The 24,569-nt window shown below is 48.4% G+C and overlaps 1 protein-coding gene across 2 annotated transcripts; it reads left to right on the forward strand.

The window, feature by feature from the left end:
- The first annotated feature begins 6,493 nt into the window (after positions 1 to 6,493).
- On the forward strand, positions 6,494 to 24,511 carry SPATC1L (spermatogenesis and centriole associated 1 like). Of its 2 annotated transcripts, none has more exons than XM_004384787.1 (4): positions 6,494 to 6,695; positions 14,031 to 14,381; positions 23,148 to 23,299; positions 24,159 to 24,511. In XM_004384787.1, exons 1-4 carry the CDS (start codon positions 6,494 to 6,496, stop codon positions 24,483 to 24,485), a joined length of 1,032 nt encoding a protein of 343 aa, XP_004384844.1. In that variant the 3' UTR covers positions 24,486 to 24,511. The 2 variants fall into 2 exon arrangements, with proteins under 2 accessions (XP_004384844.1, XP_012413442.1); XM_012557988.1 differs by having other exon boundaries at positions 6,494 to 6,689.
- The last annotated feature ends 58 nt before the right edge of the window (positions 24,512 to 24,569 follow it).

Raw genomic sequence — 24,569 nt, forward strand, 5'->3', positions numbered from 1 at the left:
CAACTGCCACCCATCCTCCCTCATTAACGTCATAGAGGCAGGTTTACAACATACAGGAAAATCAACAGTATCAGGAATCATGGCCTAGCCAAATTGATACACACATTTTTTGGGGGACATAATTCAAACGGTGACATTATATTGCAAAATGGAAGGTAACTACATCATTACACAACTGCCAAACTACATCATTACATAACTGCCAAACCACTGAGAATCATGGCCCAGCCAAGGTGACAAAAAGCCTTAACTATCACAGTCCACCACTTGTCACCTTGGCACCTGTACACGTCTCCTTAAGCCATACACAATCTCTAAATAAAGACAATTACAAAAGTCATACTGGCACCTAACATGATACAACTAGCATGCATACGACCGAAAATAGACTAGCTCCATTCACATCTTACGTTTTATAAGTGATGGGATAAAGGAAGAAAACAAAAATAATTGATATTTATATATATACACACACACATAAAAAACAACGAAGAAATACTCATAACAATTACAGTCCTCATTTCTGCAACTGGTCACGTGGTCATAACTGGTATTTACAACTACCTTCTACCACCCATTCCGTATTCTGTTTACCCTCAGTAGTCACCTTAGCTGGTCATGGTTCTTTGCCTGGTGGGGTGACCCAAACTTTCATTCCTGAAGTGTCTGGGCCATTAGTAGTCATGGCAGAATTGGTTTGCTGTAGTTTTCCATTGACTTTAATCACAGGGGATAGTAGCACTAAGAGCTGTCCTAAGGGATCTCCTATATTCCAGACACACTCTTTACCTCCATTATGTAAGAAAATTCAATCTCCCCTTGGTAATCAGGATCAATCACACCAGCCAATATAGTAATGCCCTTCTTTACCTGTTGATCCAGCAATACGAGGAGCTTAAAATGGCTGGGTGGCATTCTCAACTTCCAGTTCAGTGGAATCACTGATGTGTCTCCTTGTGGGAGCACTCCTCCCTTTGAAACTGAGACCTCTAGACCTGCCGAGCATAGGGTCATGGGGACAGGAAGCAAAAATTTTGCAAGTGGGTCACTAGGAGTAATAGTGAGTGTTGCCACTCCCATCTCCATCCTTTGATTCCTGGAACCATGAATCCTGGCTATGGGAGAAACAGCACCATATAGTGGATGCTGGTTTAGAGCATATACAGCCTCCTGGAGAACATTATCCTAACCCTGAAAAGTGTTGCCACCTAGCTAGCAGTGTAATTATGTCTTTAGAAGGCCATTCCATTGTTCTATCAAGCCAACTGCTTCAGGATGATGGGGAACATGGTAAGACCAGTGAATTCCGTGAGCATTGACCCATTGCCGCACTTTGTTTGCTGTGAAGGGAATCCTTTGATCTGAGACAATGCAGTGAGAGATACCAGGACGATGGATAAGACATTCTGTAAGTCCACAAATGGTAGTTTTGGCAGAAACATTGCAAGCAGGGAAAGCAAATCTGTATCCAGAGTTAAGTGTCTATCCCAGCAAAAACAAAATGCTGCCCTTTCGGTGATGGAAGTGGTCAAATGTAATCAACCTGCCACCAGGTTTCTGGCTGATCACCTTGAGGAACGGTGCCATATCAGGGACCTAGTGTTGGTCTCTGCTAAAGTCTAAAAAAAAAAAAAAACAAAAAAATTTTAAGTGCAGAATTTACTGTGAAACACGTTGATTACTCAGATGCTGTGAATATTGTCTTTAGGGTATTCATAAGAAAAGGCAAAAAAGGAAGGGACAAAAATCTGCCCCAAATGGTTTAAGAGGGCTGATGAATTGGCAAAAGAACCCTCAAGATCCTTTCTGTTTTTTCACAGGCCAAATAGGCAAGTTGAATGCAGATGTGGTGGGAATCACCACTCCTGCATCCTTCAAGTCCTTGATGGTGGCAGTAATCTCCGCAATCCCTCCAGGAATGCGATATTGCTTTCGGTTTACTATTTTCCTAAGTAGGGACAGTTCTAATGGCTTCCTCTTGGCTTTCCCTACCATAATAGCCTTACTCCATGTGTCAGGGATCCAATGTGGGGGTTTGCCAGTTGCTGAATATATCTATTCCAATTATACATTCTATAACTGGGGATTCACTACAGGATGGGTTTGAAGACCCACTGGACACATTGTGAGATGAACCTGAGCTAAGACTCTGTTAATAACCCAATGTCCATATGCCCCCATCCCAACTGGTGGGCCACAGTGACGTTTTGGGTCTCCTGGAATTAGTGTCAATTCAGAGCCAATATACAGTGTCCCCAAAAAGTCTGATTATTTCCTTTTCCCCAGTGAACATTCCCTCTGGTAAAAGGCCATAGGTCCCTTTGGGGAAGGCTGGGAGAAAGATGAACAATATAAATTTTTGGCAGTATAGTGGGATCCTTCTTCAAGGGCCCCACCCTCCCCTTCATTCAAGAGGTTGTGGGTCTATAAACTGACTCAAGTCTCGGAATTGATTGAGGGGCTGTGACTCTCTATTCTGGTGATTTGAGTTAGACTGCTGTTCACTTGACCTAGAATCCTTCCACTTGTACAGATCAAGTAAATATTTAGTAGATTTCCCATTTATTTCATTCCTAAGGACACCATGACTAAATAGCAAATGTCATATGTCTATATGAGTCAGATTATTCTGATTACTACTTTGACTCTGCTGGCTATTATGGTAACCACACCCACCTTGTCTTTGTTGATTGAGTGCTGCCACTTGGCCCCTTAATTCAGTTACGGCAGTTCTCACTGTCAAATCTGACTTACATAACACAGCAATAATGGCAGTCTTCAAGGATGCTGGGGCTCCCTTCACAAATTTGTTCCTCACTGTTGTGTAAAAGGTGTGTCTCTTGGGCTCACCATGTGTGGGTCTGTTGGTCTAACCTGATAAATCCACTCTAGCATGCCAATTTCCCTAAGCCTTTGGATACCTTCTACAGTATACCAAGGCAGGTCTGGTACTTCAACTTGATTTAGTGTAGCCCACTGCATAATCCATGCTTCAGTGAACCAACCAAATAAACTATTAGATCCTTTCTTAACCTCTCCAACTGAAACATGGAATGAAGAACTTGTGCTTAGCGGGCCCATATCAATAAACTCAGACTGATCCAACTTTATGTTCCTTGCACCATTATCCAACACCCTTAATAGCCATTCCCATGCATATTCCCCAGGTTTCTGTTTGTACATATTAGCAAAGTCAAGCTATTCTTTTGGAGTGTAGTATACCTCTTTCTGGGTCACACTTTGTACTTCATCTTTTGGGGCTCGCTGGGACTTAAGTCTGGTTATGGGTCTAGAAGCAAAAATGAGTGGTGAGGATGTATTCCGAGAACATTTAACAATGTCTTATAAGGCATCTGCCTTAGGTGCTGCCCCAGGCAATGCCCCAGATGCCTCCCCAGGTGATGACTCAGATGTCGCCCCAGGCGATATCTCAAACAAAGGCTGTTCAGACACAGCCGGGTTAATCTCATCAGATGGGGGTGGAGGGGCTAATAGTTTTACTGGATAGCGTGGTCTAGCTGACAAAGATGGAATAATTTCTTCAGATGGGAGAGGGCTGGTTCTATTGGCAAGAGTGATTTCATGGAATTTAAGCACTCAGTGTCCTCAGCTTCTTGATTATGTGCCCATATGTCCCCATACCAAGTTTCAGAATCCCATTTCTTCCCAATCAATGACCTCACTTTAACTTCAGACACCATTCGAGGTTGGGAAATCTATTGGTATTGTAATTCACCCACTCTTACCATAAGACTCTGGGTTTGGTTTTCGGCAATATCAGCTCTGTTACTAGAAGAAGTAAGGCTTTCTTTCAGGGAATGTGGCAACTTTGAGGTCATTTACGTGGCGCTTGAGTTGTGACTCTGAAGCCCTGAGTTCATCTCTTTCTTTTGCTACTTTTTCTAGTGAAAGTAGGGCCCACCAATCGTTTTCCTTATAGTTCTCATTCTGACAAAACTGTAGAAAAGTATCAAACATGCGATCACCCAGAGTCTTGCTTCTCACCAATACTTGATCCTTGGTGGTGACATTTTGTGTATTTCTATTGCCACCTCATGCCATGGATTAGCAGTGCCCTCTTCACTACTGGAAGCAGAATCATCAACATCTTTAAGACTAACCAGACTTGAGAACCAATTTAGAAAACTCATCCCTACAATTTTGTTTCTCTAGAACCACTCTTGGTACCAAATGTCTTAGGCTGGGTTCTCTAGAGAAGCAAAACCAGTGAAGTGTATATATATAGAGAGAGAGAAAGAGAGAGAGAGAGAGGGAGAGAGAGAGAGGGAGAGAGAGAGAGAGGTTTATCTCAAGACAATGGCTCATGTGGTTGTAGAGGCTGACAAGTCCCAAATCCTTCCTTGGCTCAGGCATCAGGCCGAGGCTTCTCCTGACTCATGTAGCTGCAAGGGCTGATGAACCCAAGACTGGCAGGTCACACAGTAGGCTGCTGGCTCACTGGTTGCAGAGGCTGATGAATCCAAGATCAGCAGGCAGTACAGTAGGCCACTGGCTCAAGTCCCAAGATGGGAGGTCAGATGATCATGAGCCGGATGCAAGATCCAGAGCAAGCATAAACCAGCAAGCTCTGGCAGAATGCCCATATATGATGGATGTAGGCCACACCTCTGACGAAACTCCTCTTAAAACTGATTGGCTGATCACATCAGATCTCATCATATAGGTGATTATATCATATCAGAAAATGGAGGATAACTACATCATTACATAACTGCTAAACCACATAATTATATAACTGCTAAACCATTGAGAATTATGGCGCAGCCAAGTTGACCCACAACCTTAACCATCACATTCACCAACACCAGTATTCAAATGTGTCAATTCTTCTTCATCTTCCTTTTCTGTTGTGCAGCCTTTTCAGGCAATATGAGTAGTGTCCTTATAAAAGAGGAGAAGCTACACAGAGATAGAGAGACAGTGGAAGATGGCCATGTGACTATGGAGATAGAAGCAACTTCGAGAGAAGGAATGCCAAGGATTTCCAGGAGCCATCAGAAGCTAGGAAAGACACATGTTAACAGTTTCTCCCTCAGAGCCCTCAGAAGGAATTAATATGGCTGATATCTTGATTTGGACTTCTAGCTTCCAGACTTGCGAGACAGTAAATTTCTGTTCTTATAATCTGCCCCGTTTGTAATATTTTACAGTAGCCCTAGGAAACTAAGACACTGGCAGAACTGAAGGGAGAATTAGACAAATCCACAATAATAGTGGGAGATTTCAACACTTGTTTCTCAGTAAACGATAGACAGAAAATCAGTAAAGATGCAGGTTTGAACTACATCATCAACCACCTTCACCTGATAGGCATTTATAGAACTCTCCACCCAACAGTGGTGAAGTATACATCCTTTTGAAGTGCATGTGGAACATTCACTAAGATAGGCCATATGCTGGATCGTGCACAAGTGTCAAGAAATTTAAAAGGATTGAAACCAACAGAGTTCATTCTCTAACCACAATGGAACTCAATTAGAAATCAGTAACAAAAAGATTTGGAAAATTCAAAAATATTTGGAAATTAACACACTTCCCAATAACCTATGATCAAACAAGAAACCCCAAGGAAAATTAGAAAATATTTCAAGCTGAATGAAAATGAAAACATCAAAATTTATGGGAGGTATCTAAAGCAGTACTTAGAGAAATGTTTACAGGCTTGAAAGTTAAAGCTATAAATAAGAAAGGTTTGAAATCAGTGATTTAAACTTCCTCTGTAAGAAGCTTAAAATCAAAGTAAGTAGAAGGAGGAAATAGTAAATATAAGAGCAGAAATCGAATGTGATAGAAACAATAAAACCAAAAATTAATCTTTGAAATTTGAAAAGTTAATCTTTTAAAAAATCAGCCTAGTCTGATCAAGTAAAAAAGAGAGAAAACACAAATGATTCGTACCAAGAATGAAAAGGATGCAACACTACAGATCCCACAAACAAATAAAGATAATAAGGGAATATTATTAACTACTTAATGCCAATATTCCACAACTTAGACGAAATGGAAAAATGCTTTGAAAGACACAATTGTTATCAAAATGGACATGAGAAGACATAGAATATTTGAGTAGTCATATCTATTTTGGAAATTGAGTTAGAAATTAAAAAGTTTCTCAGAAGGGAAGTTCAGGCCCAGATGACTTCACTAGTGAAATCTAGCAAACATTTAAGAAAGAAATAAGATGTTGGAATGGGCGCTAGAATGCCAGGCTCTTCTCTGGGGTGTCCCTGGGCTGGCTGGGCTGGGTGGTCTGCTCAGGACTCTTCAGGTGACTGGACATGGGCTGGGCAGCCTGAGATGCTGGCAGGCAGCCGCCTCTTTAAGGGTAGTGACATCATAAGGCTGTGGAATGCCGTGGCCATCCTGGAACTCCACGGCCTTGGCTGTTGTGGAGTGTCCATCTTCGTATCTCCACCTCCATGGAGTCGTGGGCCCGCACGTGACCGCGAAGGCACAAGCAGCAGAAGCGGCCATGGCCGAGGGGAGCGAGCTGATGAACAGGCTCATGAGCGAGAACGCCGACCTCAAGAAGCAGGTGCGGCTCCTGAAGGAGAACCAGATGCTGAAGAGGCTGCTCAGTGAGAGCTGTCAGGAGGGAGGTGGCCGTGCAGCTCGTGAGCTCGTCCTCCCCAGGGCCCCCAGCTACCCCGAGGCCTGCTCCCCTGGGGGTGCAGGTAAGACCTTGAGGGAGTCGTGGGAGGCTGCCCCCCTCTTCAATAGTCAGTGACTGCCACGGAAGAGTGGCCGGTGGCTTATACAGGATGCACAGGTTCTCCCAGCTTTCCAGGAGCACTGGGCTGGGCTCGGCTGGGCTCCTTCCTCTCCAGGAGTGTGGGCCAGCCAGGGCAAACAACATGAGGGTGGCCTGGCCCATAAGCTCTGGAGCCTCTGTTCCCATCTTGTCAGTCCACACCCGGCACGCAGGAAGTGTTGCCCATGGTGGGAGGACCCGTGGTCACAGGCAGAGGGAGCTAGCGAAGGGAGAGTGACCTGGTTTACCACGTGGTTAGTATCAATTCAACATTCTAGACTTTCTACAGGGAAGCAATTTGCTCTGTTTTTAGGGTTTTTGTGAATCAATTCCGTTTGTACACGGGAAGTTCGGTTTGGGGCATGGTTGATGGTGCGTGACCTTGGTGTGTGAGTGGCTCAGATGGTGGGGAGTTCGATGGAATCCCTGGCCAGCACTGCCTGAAGGAGTTTGATGACCAAGGAGCTCAGCTGGAAGTGGGGACTGCTCACACCCCCGAGCAGGACAGGGACAGAGGAACACGTCCCAGTCTGTCCAACCCTTGATGATGGGGCAGGTGGCCTTGCAGGTGCCCTGTTGTTCCAGGATGACAGGACAGGTGGCCTCAAGGATGTCCTGCGAGCCCTGCTGTTTTGCAGGAGCAGCTGTTCCACCAGGTGTGAAATGTTTTCTTCTCTTGAGACTGTTCCTGAGGTGGCTGCTGATTCCTCAGTGAGGGGCCTGGAGCGCTGGGCAGCAGCTCACTGGTGGGGAGGCTCCCAGGCCTGGCTGTGGGACCCTCTTTGAACACCTAGCTCCACCTTGGGCACACTGCACACCCCGACAGGCCGTGTGTGCAGGAAGTGGGGCTGTCATTCTACTTGAGTCTGGCCCCTGGCCCCGTGTCCTGTCCACCAGGCCCAACGGAGTGCATGGGGAAAAAGCCAAGATTGTGCATGTCCCAGCCCAAGGGACTCATCTCAGCATGTTGAAACCTTCATTCTCGAGGGGTCCTTGAGGAGGGCAGACAGGATGAGAGGGGCCCTTGGAAGAGATGGGCGGGAAGAGGAAAGGGACTCAAGGATCAGCCACGTCCGAGAATGGCTGGAGAGCCAGTTGTCCCTGAGCGCCAGCCTGCACCCATGTGTCCTGCACCCACTAGGCCTCATGTGGTGACCCCCCTGCATGTCGGGCCAGCAGTCCCAGGCCACTGCTCAGTTGTTGTGGCCACAGAGGCACTTTGTCCCCATGTCTGTGGTCAACGCTTTGACAGCTGCCGAGAACCATGTGATGTGTGCTGCCTCGTGTGTCCAGGGACTCCACCTGCCAGGCCTAACCTCAGGGCTCAGAGTCAGCACGGGTCAGCATGGGTCAGCACGGGTCAGCACAGCTCAGCACAGGTCAGCACGGGTCAGCACAGGTCAGTCAGCATGGGCCAGCACGGGCCAGCACGGGTCAGCACAGGTCAGCACGCGTCAGCATGGGTCGGCACAGGTCAGCATGGGTCAGCACGGGTCAGCATGAGTCAGCACGAGTCAGCATGGGTCAGCACAGCTCAGCACAGGTTAGCATTAGTCAGCACGGGTCGGCATGGGTCAGCACAGGTCAGCCAGCCCAGGCCAGCACGGGCCAGCACGGGTCAGCACAGGTCAGCACAAGTCAGCATGAGTCAGCACGGGTCAGCACGGGTCAGCACAGGTCAGCACAGGTCAGCATGGATCAGCACAGGTCAGCACGGCTCAGCACGGTTCAGCATGAGTCAGCACGGGTCAGCACGGGTCAGCACAGGTCAGCACAGGTCAGCACAGGTCAGCATGGATCAGCACAGGTCAGCACGGCTCAGCACGGTTCAGCATGAGTCAGCACGGGTCAGCACGGGCCAGTGTGGGTCAGCAGGAGTCAGCATAGGCCAGCACGGGCCAGCACGGGCCAGCATGGGCAGGGGCTCTGAGGAGCCCTGGGAGGTGGGAAGCACTGGGGGAGGGCGGAGGCCCTCGCTCGGGCAGGCCATCCCTGGAAGACCTTCGTGAGGAATTGCAGCTTGCCCCGGGCAGGGTGAGGACCCCTCAGTGCCTCCTCACCCCAAGCCCCACCCAGGTGGCCCGGCCAGCCCCCCCAGACTGGGCCCGGCCCCCTCAGAGCTTGTTCCCTTCATGCTCGGCCATCTCTCCTAGGCTTTTCCGCAGCCTCAAGATGTGTCGGGGTCTCAGGCCCACAATGCCGGCCAGACCCTGGGTGCCCCAGGGCAGCTGCCGTGCAGCTATTGTCCCACCGGCTTTTCCCTGCTGAGATGTGAACTTGGGAGCCAAGCTTGGGGGAAGGTCTCTTTCTTTCTCCTATTCCCTGGCCCTTCTCTGACCTCACAGACGGTGCTCACAGCTACAGGTGTGGTCACGTCTGCTTCACCCCCACACATGGAACCAGAGCAGTGTGGGCCCTGAGACGCCCCTCTTCCTTTGCCCTCTTTCCCCAAGTTCCCACTGAGACCCCTGCTTGGGCCAAGTGGCTGCAGGCAGCAGGGGGCCAGATCATCTCTGGATGGGCAGGGGGCCCATGGCAGGCTGCCCCCCAACCTCTGCTGCTTCAACGGGCGGTGCTGTGGATGCCCTCGGTGTCCGGGCCAGACGCGTGATGTCAGGGCGGCCCAGGCTGTGGGCATCTCCCTCGAGGCTGGTCCCACCCTCTGCCTTCTGCCCGCATGAGAGGGTCATCCTGGAAGGGGTGCAGCCTTGGCCTTGGGGATTGCAATTTGGAAACAAACACTGAGCTATTTCACAGACGGCAGAAGTTTATACACGAAGGTTTCAACACAGCAAAGCTTGTTCTGTTTCCGGAATCCCTTCACTCCTTGTTCAGAAGACGCATGCTTTTGAATCTGTTTTTCTTAGTTATACAACAATACGCGCTCACGGTAAAGTCTAACCACCACACGAGGATTTAGAAGTCAAGGCTCCATCTTTGCCACCTGATCCTGCGCCCCAAAGGCAGCCGCTGTCAACATTTCCCAGGTTTCTGTCTGGAACCCTTGATAGAGAGCCATGCATAAATCTGAGTATCCTTTTGGTTAACCTAAGGGGGATTGTGCTGTTCTGTAATTTGCTCTCTCCCCCCGCCTTAACCATCCATCTCAGCCCCGTTCTTTGTGGTCCTCCTCCGTGGATCTTCCTGGGTCACATCTGTCTGGAGCACAGACTCTTCCGCGTGATGATTCCCACATCCCATTCAGCGGACGGGCAGTGGGAAAGGCTGCCCAGCTCTCCGCCATCAAGGATGGTTCTGGACAGCAGCGTCGTATGCACACCTCTGTGAACTGTGCAGGGGCACCCTGAGGAGATCCCTAAATATGGATTCCTCGGGCCAAAGCCAAGCGCAATTGGAATGTTGGGACAGATCCCATCGCGTTGCTCTTCACTCCCATCACAGGGGGGACTCCATCCCTGACCTTCCTGACACAGCCCAAGACTGTCCCACCAAGTGGGTGAGAACGGCTCCAGTCCAGGCTTCCTGGGCTGCACGTCCTTCACTCAGGGATGTAGGCACCTGCGCCTCTTTAAGGGACCAGGGGGAGCAGCCAGTCTCCTCCTCAGCCTCCTGGTCCTCCTTGCCACCCACCTCTTCCCCAAGGCCAGCCTGCCCTCGTTTCTTGGTTCCTTATGGATTATCCTGTCCCCACACCAAACTGGGCATCGTTGGGTTGTCATTGGATGTTTCCACACAGAAGTGGTGCTGTTGGCCCCAGAGCTGAGCCTCCACCTGTCTCCTTTCCACTCGGGTCTCCCTTTCCTTAGTGAACGTAGTATACGAACCTAAGTACCAGTTACCAGTTGCTATTGAGTCAACCCCAACTCATGGCAATCCCATGTGTGCCAGAGTAGAACTGCGCTCCATAGGATATTCAATGGCTGATTTTTCGGAAGAGGACAACCAGATCTTTCATCTAAGGTGCCTCTGGGTGGACTTGAACCTCCAACCTTTCAGTTAGTAGCTGAGCGCATTAACTGTTTGTACCACCCAGGGACTCCTGAATTTAAGTGCCTGTGAGTATTCTGTACGTACTTTTCCCTGGCTCTTTCCTCTTAACATCACGACATTGTTATGAGTATCTATTTTAAGTGACTTTCGTATTCCAAATTCAGATGTGCCACAATTTAATGAACTTTTCTCCTCATGTTTGAAATCAAGTTCTTTTTAATCCCGAAGTAAATAATACTGCAAAAAGATTTTTTTTATACTTAAGATTATTTCCTTAAGATACATTGTTCTAAAAATAAAATCACTAGTTCAGAAGGCAGGGGTGATTTACTTTTTTAGTTTTTTTTTTTAAATCCTTTTACATTTCTCTGATATTCTCCTCTATTTATTTTTCCAGATATCTTTAGGATGATTTCATCTATTACAGTTATGTGAAACTGTTACGACTCTCGGTTTCTTCAATTCTCTTTAGCTCTCTCTCATATACCAATCTTTCACATTTGTTCATAAGTTTATTCCTTGAGCATTTTATGTTATTGGTTGCAATTATGGATGAGAGTTCTTTTTCCAGTATATTTTTAGAGTGATCAATGTCACTGTGTTGGAAATTTTAAAATGTATGAATATACAATTTTACACAACCTTCTGTTGTAACTTGAGAATTATCTGCCTATTCTTTCTTATATCCCTTATCTCATTTCTAATTTTATTCACTTATGTTTTCTTTTTCTAGCATAGCTTTTCCAGTTTTGTCCATCTTAGCAGACTTTCCATAGAACTATTTTCTAATTAACATATTTCTACTGTTATTTTTATTATTCGCTAACTTTCACTTTTCTTAAGGGTTTCTCCCCATATCAATTTCATTGTTTAATTTTTTGTGATTTTTTAAAAGTAATTAAAGCATTTAAGTTGATTTCACTCTAAATGCAGTTTTGAATGTAATGATGTCTTTTTCATTTCTAATGTTCATTATTTTCTCAATAATAATTTTTTTTCCTATTTTTACTTCTTTCTTGATCTGATATTTAAGAGAATGTTTAATTCTAAGGGAATTATAGAATTTTTTGTTGACTCTGCATTATAGTCTTATTGTAATGTGGCCTGAAAATATATCTACTTTTTGAGTTTGACTGAGAATTTTTGATGCCTAATGCTTACTGAATTCTTGTAAAATGCTCTGTTGATTGTTTCTGGGCCATGCAGTTGTCTGTGGGCCACGAAGTGGCCGTTAGGGGTCTGGCTCTGGGATGGAGAACTTGGCTTGGATTCCAGCTTTGACTGAGGCGGTCACTCGTGTGGCTGAGCCCTACTCCCTCCTCTGAACATGTACAGATGACTTTCTTTCCTTTTGAAAAATTTTTTCTTGGAAGTCATTGCTGGGGGAAGATGAATTGGTTCCTGCATAGGCATGTTTTAGTATATAATTATTTTGATACAGCTCTTAAAAAACCACTTTGTTTCTCAAATATATGTTTACTTTATTGCTACCCACTACCCAATGCCCTCAAGTCCCTTCTGACTCACAGCGACTACAAAGCTCTTCCAAGGCTGTAAATCTCAATGGAAGCCGACCGCCACATCTTTCTCCCGAGGAGCCCTGGAGGTTTCCAATCTGCCGACCTTTCAGTGAGCAGTTGAGTGCCTTCACCACTGCACCACCAGGGCTCCTTACTTTATTGATAGTAGAACAAATTCATGACATGAGGTTAGAAAAGGATTTCATAAACCACAAAAGAATGGCTACATTAAATTTGACTATGTCACATAAAAATTCCACATGACAAGAGTTACCATAAAAAAGGCCAAGGATAAATAAGGTAAAATATAAGCCAATCACAACCAGAAGAAAATATGTGCAACACATTTAATCAACAAGGAATTAGAATTCAGAATGCATACGGAACTGCTACAAATAATTAAGATAAGACTACCCAACCAAAGACCCGGCAATCTGCTCCTGTAAAGATTACAGCCTGGGAAACTCTACGGGGCAGGTCTACTCCATTGTATAGGGTGCTATGAGTTGGAGTCGACTCGATGGCACACAACAACAACCACAGCCCAACCAAAGAGGAGGCGTAGATCATTCACAGAACAGAAACCCGAGAGGCCAATGAACTTGTGAGAAGATGTCCAGCTTCACCAGGGATTTGGAACAGTACAATAACAACAACAAAACACCACACGACACCTGTCAGCCTGTCTGACAACACCAAGTGCTGATGAGGGGGTGGGATGGGGGACTCGAGTGCAGTGCTTGTGGGGGTGGAACTGCCCCTCTATTTTAGAAGCAAAGAAAGTTGCACATGCATGCACCCTGAGCCCAGGTGTAGACCGCGAGGATGCTCACACTGTGAGCAAGGAGGTGAGCCAAGGATGCTGGTGGCAGCATCTGGAAACAGCTGTGTGTCCATCGATGGGACAATGGATAAAAACAGCTATGTGTGTGTGTAACAGTGTGGGTGTGAGTGTTAGAGTATGAATATGTGAGTGTGTATGTGAGCATGTAAGTGCGTGAATGTGTGCATGTGTGTGGAGAGTGTGTGCACGTGTATAAATTTGTGAGTGTGCAAAAGTATGTGTGTGTAATTGTGTGAGAGCATGAGAGTGTTAGAGTGCCTGTGTGTGTGTGTAAGAGTATGTGTGCATGTGTGCATGAGAATGTGTGTGTTATAAATTCATGAGAGTATGTGCAAGAGTATGTGTGTTTAAGTGTGTGAGAACATGAGAGTGCCTTGTGGGTGGGTGTGTGTGGGGGTGAGTGTGAGAGTGTGTGTCAGTGTATGTGGGTATGTGAGTGTGTGTGTGTGTGTGTATGTGTGTGCACTTGTGTGCCAGGAAATGGTTAAATGAACCAGGTAGCCACCAGACGGCTCCACACAGATGAGTCTCAAAAACAGAATGTTGTAGCACAGAGTTATGTTGTGGAATCAAATGTATAGGGTGACACCATTTATGTGAAATTTAAAGCACACAGAATGTTGCCCTGTAGTGTGTGTGGACAACAGGTGTGCGGTAGGGGACTGGGGCATACACACCCACTGTGCTCCTAAACCCCAGGCAGGCGGCTCCCCAGGTAGGCAGGGCGAGAAGCCTGCGATCAGACGGGTGTAGGGCTGCTTCACCACGCCTGTAACTCCCCTTGCACACAAGACACGAAGTGGGAGGAGGGCCTTGAGAATGGTGGAGACGCCGACAGGTGCCCAAGCAGGGGAGGGGTGTGGAGGTTTACTGAGGTGTTTCTGCACTTCTCTGGGTGATGTGCTGGGGATACAGCTTGACTCTTCTCTCTTCCCCATGCCAGCTCCAGAGTACGGAAGGTTTACCAACGTCCCCAACACATCATCCCAGCTGCAGGAGTCCTCCCTGGAGGACCTGCTGTGCTCGCACGTCAACCTCTCCAGCGAGGATGAGGTCTCCCCCGGCTGTGCGGCTTCTGCCTCGGCTTCCTTCAAGGCCTTCCTTGGGCCCCAGGAGCTGCACTCGTCACGAAGCATGGACAGGAAGCTGTCCCCACTCCTCGGCCCTCTGCAGGATGCCCTGGCTGACAAGACACTGCTGGAGCCCAGAGAGATGGTCCGGCCCAAGAAGGTGTGCTTCTCGGAAAGCAGCCTGACCTCTGGGGACAAGGCTCGGAGGAGCTACTACCTCAGCGGTACGGCAGGCGCCGAGGGGCGCATGAGGTGCGGGGTGGGTGTGCCGGGGTGTGGGGAGAGGGAGGACGGGAGGCACAGGGCAGGGGGTGCAGGGGGTGCAGGACACAGGATGGGGGGCACAGGGCAAGGGTGCAGAGCTCAGGGCACAGTGTAGGATGGGGGGTATGTGGCGTAGGCATAGGATGAGGGCACAGGACAGGGATGGGGTCACAGTGTACAAGGCATAGGGCACAGGGTGTGGGGTGTGGGGCACAGGGCTCAAAGCACAGGGTACAGGGAATGGGATGGGGGGCAGGTGTGGGGTGCAGGCACAGCCTGTCTGTGGTGGGAAGGATGCGTCTGGGCACTGGTGTGGGCCCTGCTCCTCCATCCAGAGGTGCAGAGCAGAAGGTGGAGCTCGGTAAGTGGCCAGGCCAGGCCTACATCCTTCCCAGGGGCTGGGCAGGGTCACAGTGACTCTGGGGCCTCAGTTCCCCTGGTTGTAAACAGAGGGAGTGTGACTAGATGGCCTCCAAGGAACATTCTGTCTCTGCATCCTGCCTTCACAGGGAAGTGGGCTCTGGAAGGCAGCGCAGCAACATGTCCTCTGGGGCTCAAGGGTCTCCTCCCTTGGAGCCACGGGCCCCCCTCCAGCCTGTTCTGCTCTCTGAAGCTGGAGGAGGACAACGTATTGCCGTGTTGTGACCTGGTCCTTATTTAGGGGTTCAAGAAGAAAACCAACTCCAAGTGGCTTCTGGAAATACCTAAGGCCCTGGCACCCAAACCTCTTGGGCCCTGAAGGCCTGCGTCTGTGGCTGCTCCATCATCTTAAGTGCCTGGAGCCCCCGAGGTGGGGTCCAATCTCGCTGTGGAATGTTTGGTACTTCCAGACAAGAAGATGGACGTGTAGCTAGCTGGTCAGAGAAGTGGGGGCCTCGATGTCCCCACCCACCCTCCCAGGGCCACTGTTGGGGGAGAGTCAGTGGCAGCAGGGCCCCCATGCACCAGATGAGACATGGGAGGACGTGCATGTGGGCACCTGGGGAAATGAGGTGACTTTTTGGGGAGCAGGAAAGGTGCCCGTCCCTGTAGCTGGGCCCTGCCTGCCCTGAGTGGGCACCTTTCTGCCTGGAGCCACTTCTCACATGAGCAAAGTAGTCTCTCCACCCCCGAGCACAGAGTGTCTGGTGGCGGCCATTCTCTTAGTCGGCTCCACATGTCACCCTAAGAGGGAGCCAGAGTATCTTCCCAGCAGCCTCAGCTTCTTGACAGAGAAACTGCTCTCAGACCACAGACAGTGGCTTAAGATAAGGAAAGTGCAGTTTTCAGATTCTGCCTCCAGCAGATGAGAAAGAGCCAGCGCAGGTGCACCAGGTCAGTGATGTGGGCAACTCAGTGTTCACTCTGATAAAGGTCAGCTTTGGCTTAAGAGAATCAGCAGTGTATGAAAGTTCCAGTTGTTTCACATCCTTGTCAACACTTGGTATACTCAGTCTTCTTAATTTAGCCATTCTAAAAGGTATGTGGAAACCCTGGTGGCATAGTGGTTAAGAGCTTTGGCTGCTAACCAAAAGGTTGACAGTTCGGATCCACATTGTGGTTTAAATTTGCATTTCCCCAATGACTAAGGATGTTGAGTGTTTCTTCATGTGCTTATTTGCCATCTGTGTTATCTTCTTTGGTGAAATGTTTGTTGAAATCTTCTGTCCACTTTTCAAATTGAGTCATTTGTCTTATTATTGAGTTGCAATAGTGCTTTATATATTCTAGACACAAGTCCTTTGTTGGATATACATTTTGCAAATACAGTATCCCAGTCTGTGGCTTGCTTTTTTATTTTCAAAACAGTATTTTTGAAGAGCAAAGGTGCTTAATTTGATAAAGTCTAGTTTGTTGATTATTTTCTTTTATAGTTCACGCTTTTTGTGTCCTATTTAAGGAATCTTTGCGATACTCAAGGTCACAAGGATTCTCCATGTTTTCTCCTAGAAGTTTTAGAGTTTTAGGTTTTACATTTAGGTCTCTGGTCCATTTCAAGTTAATTTTTGTGTATCGTTTGAGGTATGGATTGAGATTTGCATATAGATAGCCACATATTCCAGCATCAGTTGAAAAAAAGCATCCTTTTCCCATTGAATTGCTTTGACACCTCTGTCAAAAATCAGTTGTCCATATATGTGTGGGTCCATTTCTGGACACTCCATGCTGTTCCATTTATCTATCTGTTTATACTGATTATTGATTATTGCAGCTTTATAATATGACTAGAAATCGGTTAGTGTAAGTGCTTCAACTCTGTTGTTTTTCTGACTATTCTAGGTTCTTTACATTTCCATACAAATTTTAGAATAAGCTTGTACATTTCTACAAAAAAGCTTACTGGAATTTTGACTGGAATTGGGCTGGATCTATAGATCAATTAAATCAATTTATGAACAAATGACACTTTAATAATATTGAATCTTCTGATCCATGAACTCTCTATTTATTTAGGTCTTTAAAATTTCTCTCAGCAATGTTTTGTAATTTTCTAGATACAGGCCTTGCACATCTTTTGTTTAATTTACCCTTTCATATTTTTGATGCTGTAATAAATGGTATTGTTTCATTAATTTCAAGTTCTTGTTGTTCGTTGCTAGTATATAATAATACAATTGATTTTTTTATATTGACCTTGTATCCCGCAACCGTATTAAATTCACTTATTAGTTCTAGTACCTTTTTTCTTTGTAGATTCCTTAGGATTGTCTACATAGATTATCATGTCATTTGTGAATAAAGACGGTTTACTCCTTCACTTCCAATCTGGATACCTTTTCTTTTTCTTGTCTTATTGCACTGACTAGAACCTCTAGAACAACCTTGGATAGAAGTCGTGATAGCGGACACCCTTGTCTTTTCTTGATCTTAGGGGGAAATATCTAGTTTGTCACCATGAAGTATGATGTTAGCTAAGGTTGAAATTTATCAGGTTGAGGAAGTTCCCGGTAATTCCTAGTTAGCTTGGAGTCATCACGAAGAGACGTTGCATTTTGTCAACTGCTTTTTCTGCATATTTTGATGAGCATTTGGTTTTCATTTGTAATATGTTAATATGCCGAATTACATTGATTGATTTCTGAGTGCTGAACTAACCTTGCATTCCTGAGGTAAAGCCTGCTCAATCTGATGTATTATTCTCTTTTGTATTGTTGGATTCAATTTGCTAAAATTTTGTTAAGAATTTTTGGTGTCTATGAGGGATATTGGTCTGTAATTTTATTGTAATGGCATTTTCTGGTTTTGGTATCAGGGCAATGTGGGCCCCAAAGAATGAGTTGGGAAGTGTTCTATCTTCTTTAGTTATCTAGAAGAGCTTATGTAGAATTGGCAGTATTTCTTCCTTAACTGTTTGGTAGCATTCGCGACCAAAACTAAGCCTGGAATCTTCTTTGTAGGAAAGTTGTTGTTGTATTTTTTCCCTCTACAAATTCAACTTTTTAATTAATAGAGGTTACTCAAATTATTTCCTGTTGAGTGAGCTTCGGTATTTTGTGTCTTTTAAGGAATTTGTCCATTTCATCCCAAGATGTCCAATTAATTGGCATAAAGTTGTTCCTAATATTCCCTGACTATCCCTTTAATGACTGTAGAATCTGTGGTGGTCTCCTCTCTCATTCTTGATATTGGTAATTTTTGGTCTTCTTTCTGTTTTTCCCTGACCAGTCTTCCTAGAGATTTTTCAATTTTATTGACTTTTCTTTAAAGAATGAGTTTTTGGCTGAATCTTGGATCACTCACGTGTGGACTAGAAATGATTTCTAGAACATCTCAAGTGTGGCACTTTTCCTCTACCCAATTTATGCATGAGAGAGAAAAAGAGAGATCGCTTGATTCCTGGTGAGAGAAATGTATTAGTAGAGAAGGAGTGTGCTTCCCTGCTCTCCATGACCCTCATCTGCCCTACCATGCTTCTGTGCATTGTGTCTGCTCTCAGTTGTAATTTATTCAACCTTGCAAAGTGGTTGGGGAGTACATGGAAAACTACAAAACATTGTGGAAAGAAATTCAAGACCTAAATAAATGGAAAGGTATCCTGTGTTCATGGATTGGAAGACTTAATGTTGTTAAGATGGCAATGCTCCCCAAATTGATCTACAGATTCAACACTATCCCTATCAGAATACTAGCTGGCTTCTTTCCAGAAATTGACAAGCTTATCCTATAATTCATATGGAAATTCAAGGGACCAAGGATAGGTAAAACATACTTCAAAAAGAAGAACAAAATAGGAGGACTTACACGTCCCAATTTCAAAACTTACTATAAAGCTACAGTAACTGGTAGCCACATGCAAAAGGATGAAGTTGGACCCTGTCTTAGTCATCTAGTGCTGCTGTAACGGACATACCACAAGTGGATGGCGTTAACAAAGAGAAATTTATTCTCTCACAGTCTAGGAGGCTAGAAGTCCGAATTTAGGGTGCCAGCTCCAGGGGAAGGCTTTCTTTCTCTTGTCGGCTCTGGGGAAGGTCCTTGTCGTCAATCTTCCCCAGTCAAGAAGCTTCTCAGTACAGGGACCCTGGGTCCAAAGGGTGTGCTATTCTCCTGGTTCTTGTTTCTTGGTGGTATGAGCTCCCCATATCTCTCTGCTTCCTTCTGTCTTTTATATCTCAAAAGAGATCAATTTAAGACACAATCTAATCTTGCAGATTGAGTCCTGCCTCATTAACATAACTTCCGCTAATCACACCTCATTAACATCATAGAGACAGGATTTACAACACATAGGAAAATCACATCAGATGACAAAATGGTGGACAATCACACAATACTGGGAATCATGACCTAGCCAACTTGATAGATATTTGGGAGGACGCAATTCAATCCATGACAAACCCCTACTGTGTCCCACATAAAAAATTAACTCAAAATGAGCCAAAGATCTAAATGCAAGAGCTAAAAGTGTAAACCTCTCAGACGAAAGCAAAAGCATAGGCATCAATTTTTGTGACCTTGGATTAGGCAACGGTTTCTTAGATATGACACCAAAATTATAAGTAACAAAAGAAAAAACTGATATATACAACTTCATTAAATTTGAAAACTTCTGCTTCAGAGGACACTGTCAAGAAAGTGAAAAATCAAGCCACAAAATGGGAGAAAATATTTGCAAATTATGTGCTTGATAAGGGACTAGTATCCAGAATATATAAGAACTCTTACAATTCAACAATAAAAAGACAACTCAGTTAAGAATGGGCAAAGGAATTGAATGGACATCTCTCTGAAGAAGATATACAAATGGCCAATAAGCACATTAAAACGATGCTTAACGTTGTTATTAGCCATCAACGAAATACACATCAAAACCACAATGCGAGACCACTTCACACCCCTTGGGGTGGCTGTAATAAAAAAGACAGACAATAACAAGTGTTGGTGAGGACGTGAAGAAATTGGAACTTCACACACGGCTGGTGGGAATGCAAAATGGTGCAGCCATGTGGGAAACAGTTTGGCAGTTCCTCAAAAAGTTAAAGAATTACCATATGACCTAGCAATTCCACCCCTATGTATATACCCAAGCAAACTGAAAATATATGTCCACATAAATATTTATAGCAACATAATTCATGCCAGCTCCAAAGTGGAAACAACGCAAATGTCCACCAATGGATGAATGGATAAACAACATGTTGTATCTCCATACAACAGAATATTATTCAGTCAAAAAGGAATGAAGTTCTAACACATGCTACAACATGACTGAACCTTGTACTCATGTTAAGTGAAAAAGCCAGTCACAAAGAACTACATATTGTGTGATTCCATTTATATGAAATATCCAGTCGGCAAAACCACAGAGACAGAAAGATTAGTGGTTGCCAGGTGCTGGGGGTAGGGGGTAATGGGGAGTGACTTTTACTGGGTACAGGGTTTGCGGGGCGTGGGGAATAAAATGTTCTGGAATTAGATTGTGGTTGCACAGCTCTAGGAGCCCTGGTGGTTGTGTGCTTGGCTGCACAGGGTTTGATTTGTTTTGTTTTGCACGACTCTGTGAATATACAAAAAAACACCGAGGTGTAAACCTTGAAAGGGTGAATCTTATAGTATGTGAATTATAACCAAAACAAATAAAAACCAAACCCATTGCTGTTGAGTTGATTCCAACTCATAGCAACCTTATAGGACAGAGCAGAATGGCCCCATGGGGTTTTCAAGGCTCTAACCTTTCCAGGAGCACATTGCCACATCTTTCTCCCAAAGAGTGGCTGGTGGGTTTGAACTGCCGACCTTTAGATGAGCAGCGGAGCGTTTAACCACTGTGCCACCAGGGCTCCTTATGTGAATTATATCTCAATGAAAAAAATTTTTAAAGAAGTATTTTGGGAAGCAACATACTAGGTGGCCTCTGTTCCTGCATCTGTAAAATGGGTCAGAAAGCCTACCTTCAAGGGTCATCATGAAAATGAAATGAAATCACACGAAGCCAGAAGCGCTCAGAGAAGCAAACAGGAAGTGGGGTTGGGTCTGCAATGGAGAGGAGTGAGTGCACCGTCTCCTTGGCTCAGCTGGTCGTGCCTCGTTCCCTGGTGTCCCCAGGCTCCGTGACACCCTCGCCTGCACACTCATTGCCGTACAATGGCTGAGGACTGCAGGGACAGACGTCCCCAGTGTGACCGTCCATGACCACAGTGTCGGCCTGGTGCTCAGTAACCTGTCCAGAAAGAAGGCTGCTGCCCGACACCCTGGACTTTAGAAGCTCATGCTGGCCACTCGCTTGAAGCATCCCAGGCCAGTGTGTGGGGAGCGAACAAGCGCATCGTTTAATCACTCATTCCGGAATCCTGTCTGAACCTGCCTTCACGCAGACAGGACTGTGGTTTGCAGAAAGTGACGTTCTTCCCCCTTGTGAACATCACCGGTCCCTCACTTTCCCCAACATGATGTGCACCCCCAGCTGACGGCTGCCCAGGAGTCCAGGACTGAGCTGAATGGGTGTCCCCATTAGGGGGAGAACACCCCCCACCCCAGTTCTAGGACACTCAATGCCCCTCTCCCCCAGCTAGAGGGGCCAAGCTTCCGGAGGACACCTGAGGTCACTAGTGGGTGGTTCTCCCTGCCATTTTCCACAGCAGCACTTCTATGGCACAATGACCCTGAGGAGGACTGGGCTTTGCACGGTGAACCCTCCCGGAGCCCCTGGAAAGCTCGGCCTGAGAGCCCACAGGAGGAGAGCAGTGTGCTGTGGTCCCCAAGCCCGCTCACAGCCAGCCTGTCTGTTCTGAGCTGGGGATGGGGCCCACGGAACACGCTGGGAAACACTGGTTTGGACACGTCTCTAAGATCCGCCTTTGCAATAAGCAGGCCCTGTGAGATGCACCTCCTGGTACACGCTGGTGTGGCTGCTTGTCCTGCTACTGCCCTCACTGCATACCCAGGTGGTCCCTGTCCTCCTGTCCCTCTAAGCTCGTCCTGGCAGTCTCACCCCATAACACTGCACTTGTCACCTTTGGAAGCAGTTACACAGCCGTTCATGCTCGTTCATGGGCAGGAACCGTCCTGGTCACTGGCGTCCTGGCTTGGGGAGGGCAGTGGGGGACAGTGTCTGTTCGTGGTGAACCAACCTTCCACCGGAGGATGGCAGGTGGGAAAGCAGTTGCCCAAGGTCACAGGCAGAGCTGGCTCTGGAGCCTGGCCCCACAGCTAGCCACGGAGGGGTGCGGGAGCCTGAGCCAGGGTGCAGCAGCTGTGGGAGCGACATCTCCGAGTCACAGGGCCACCGGGGGGTGTCCTGAGTGTTGGGGGCCTGAGCTGCACCCTCCCCGGATAACAGGACCTGGGTGCCAGCCTCAGGACAAATGAGGAAGCTCTGGGCACCTGCTGGGGTGGATCTGGAAGGACCGCACTTGCATTGAGAGGGTTCAGATCATGTCTCCTGTGTGGAAAAGTTTCAGGGGCTTGAGGAAACGATTTAGAAATGGGCATGTTATGAGGTATCTCCCTTCAGGATGGAAGAGGTGACAGTCTGCTCTCAGGCAGCCCTGAGAGGCATCACACCTTGATGAAAAGACCCCGCCCCTGGGCCCGTATCCCTCCCTGTGCTCCCACTTGGCTCCCTGGGCAGGTGGTCTCGGTGGAGGAGCCACTTGAGCCCATCAGAGGGACTCCACCCAACCCCATGGTGACCCCATCAGGGAGCCCCCCACACCCCCTTACAGAGCGGTGCGGGTCCGCGGTGGTGTCAGGGGCATGGGGTGTCGTGCTGATTCTAAAGGGGCCTTTTGTCGCTTTGGTGACTCCGTTCCAGGTGCACCTTCAGTAACAGGCTTGGCGCTTTACAGAGGGCCCCCGGGGTTTTACTCTTCTTGATGCGTGCTGAGGTCGCGATTGACTCCATTGACCTCCGAGGCTGGGTGGGGAGGAGGGATTTGGAAGCAGGTGGGGGGTGGGAGTGTGCTGACTGTTAGGGGGCGGCGGGGGGTGGTGGGGCAGAGGCGAGAGGCTCAACTGGAGAGGAGGGGGCAGCCCCCAGCAAGCCCCCAGCCCTCTCAGGGCCTCTGCGGAGCGGGGCGGGGAAAGGAGCGGGGAGCCCGCGTCCCCCTCATCAGGATCAGGGCCCTTTCGGAAGTCCAGCTGGTGTGACCGAGTGATGAGGCAGCGGCGTCCAGGGCTTCCCCTAGACCAGGCCGTCACGCGCGGTTCGACTGCTTTCTTAACGTGGAAGACGGCAGTCTGCCCTCGGTGCGCGCGTTCCCTGGACCGGGAGCCCGGAGCCTCACCCCCGCCCCTCGCCCCGGCAGAGATCCAGAGCTTCTCGGGCGCAGAAAAGGACGGGCGCGTTGTTGGCGAGATCGCCTTCCAGCTGGACCGGCGCATTCTGGCCTATGTCTTCCCGGGTGTGACGCGGCTGTACGGCTTTACCGTGTCCAACATCCCCGAGAAGATCAAGCAGGTGAGGAACCGCTCCCCCCCCAGGGGTCCTCGCGGCGCCCCCGCCCCAGGCCCCGGCATGGCTGCGGGACGGTCCCTGGTATCCTCGGTGCGCTTGCACGAGGCGTGAGGAGCCTGCCGTGAGGGACGTCTACACGGCCTGTCTGGCTTTGACCCCAGACCGCTTCAGGAGTGGCCACGGGGCCAAAGCAAGGAACGGTGTGTGATGTGGTTTTCGCGGGCAGGTTGCCTCTTGAGGCCACTAGGAATCCAGGTTCCGTTTCTCCTTCCGGACTTGGAGGCTAGAGGGGAAATTTAGAGACTCAGCCTGGCCGGCGGGGTCAGCTCGGGGCCTCAGTTTCCCCATCTAAGCGGCTTCATTAATGAAATGCTCTTCTCTGTCCTGGAGGCGGCACCGCTATCCTCTACGCAGGGGGTCGCTGGAGAGCCGAGAAGGCAGAAGACCGGCCCCAGGCCACACGGCCCACTGAGGCGGTGGGAGTGCGCCCACCCCCCGACCCCAGGGTCTTAGCACTGGGTCTTTTCCGTGGCCCTGGGTTTGTGTGAGGCCTCCCTGTGTGGCCCCATCCCGCGCCCCCCGTGTCTCCACTCAAGTCCCTCCCCCGTGTGTGTCTCCTCCTCCTTCCTCCTGTGTGTCGCCACCCGCCCCCGGCCCGCGCCCTCTGCACCTCACTCGCTCCCTCACCCCCTGCTGTCTCTGTCCCCCGGAAGTCTCCCCTCCTCCCCGTCTGCTCCGCGCCCCGTTTCCTCTCCCCATCCCTCCTCCAGTGTATCTCCACCCCTGTCCCCCCTCCGCGCGGCCACCATCTCCCCTCCGACGTCCTGTCCACCTCACACGCCCACCCCCCGCTGTCCCCCAGGCCTCCATCAAGTCGCTGGACGGCTCGGTGGACGAGAAGAAGCTGCGCGACCTGACGCACCGCTATCTGACGCTGACGGCGCGCCTGGAGAAGCTGGGCTACAACCGCGACGTGCACCCGGTGTTCAGCGAGTTCCTCATTAACACCTACGGCATCCTGAAGCAGCGGCCCGACCTGCGCGCCCACCCGCTGCACAGCAGCCCCGCCGCGCTGCGCAAGCTCATCATCGATATCGTGCCGCCCAAGTTCCTGGGCGACTCGCTGCTGCTGCTCAACTGCCTCTGCGAGCTCTCCAAGGAGGACAGCAAGCCGCTCTTCGCCTGGTGAGCGCCGCCGCCGCCTCCGCAATAAACGTGTTTGTTCGAACTCGTCCTGCGCGTCCCCGGGCGCCGCCGCCGCCGCCGCCGCCGC

Source organism: Trichechus manatus, unplaced genomic scaffold (genome assembly GCF_000243295.1).
Source record: "Trichechus manatus latirostris isolate Lorelei unplaced genomic scaffold, TriManLat1.0 scaffold00128, whole genome shotgun sequence".
Classification (NCBI taxonomy): domain Eukaryota; kingdom Metazoa; phylum Chordata; class Mammalia; order Sirenia; family Trichechidae; genus Trichechus; species Trichechus manatus.

Bases quoted from the DNA above. Each gene is read 5' to 3' on its own strand.
- SPATC1L (XM_004384787.1), top strand. From the start codon at position 6,494: ATGGCCGAGGGGAGCGAGCTGATGAACAGGCTCATGAGCGAGAACGCC. The intron at 14,382-23,147 runs GTACGGCAGGCG...TCGCCCCGGCAG, and splicing joins GAGGAGCTACTACCTCAGCG to AGATCCAGAGCTTCTCGGGC. The intron at 23,300-24,158 runs GTGAGGAACCGC...GCTGTCCCCCAG, and splicing joins TCCCCGAGAAGATCAAGCAG to GCCTCCATCAAGTCGCTGGA.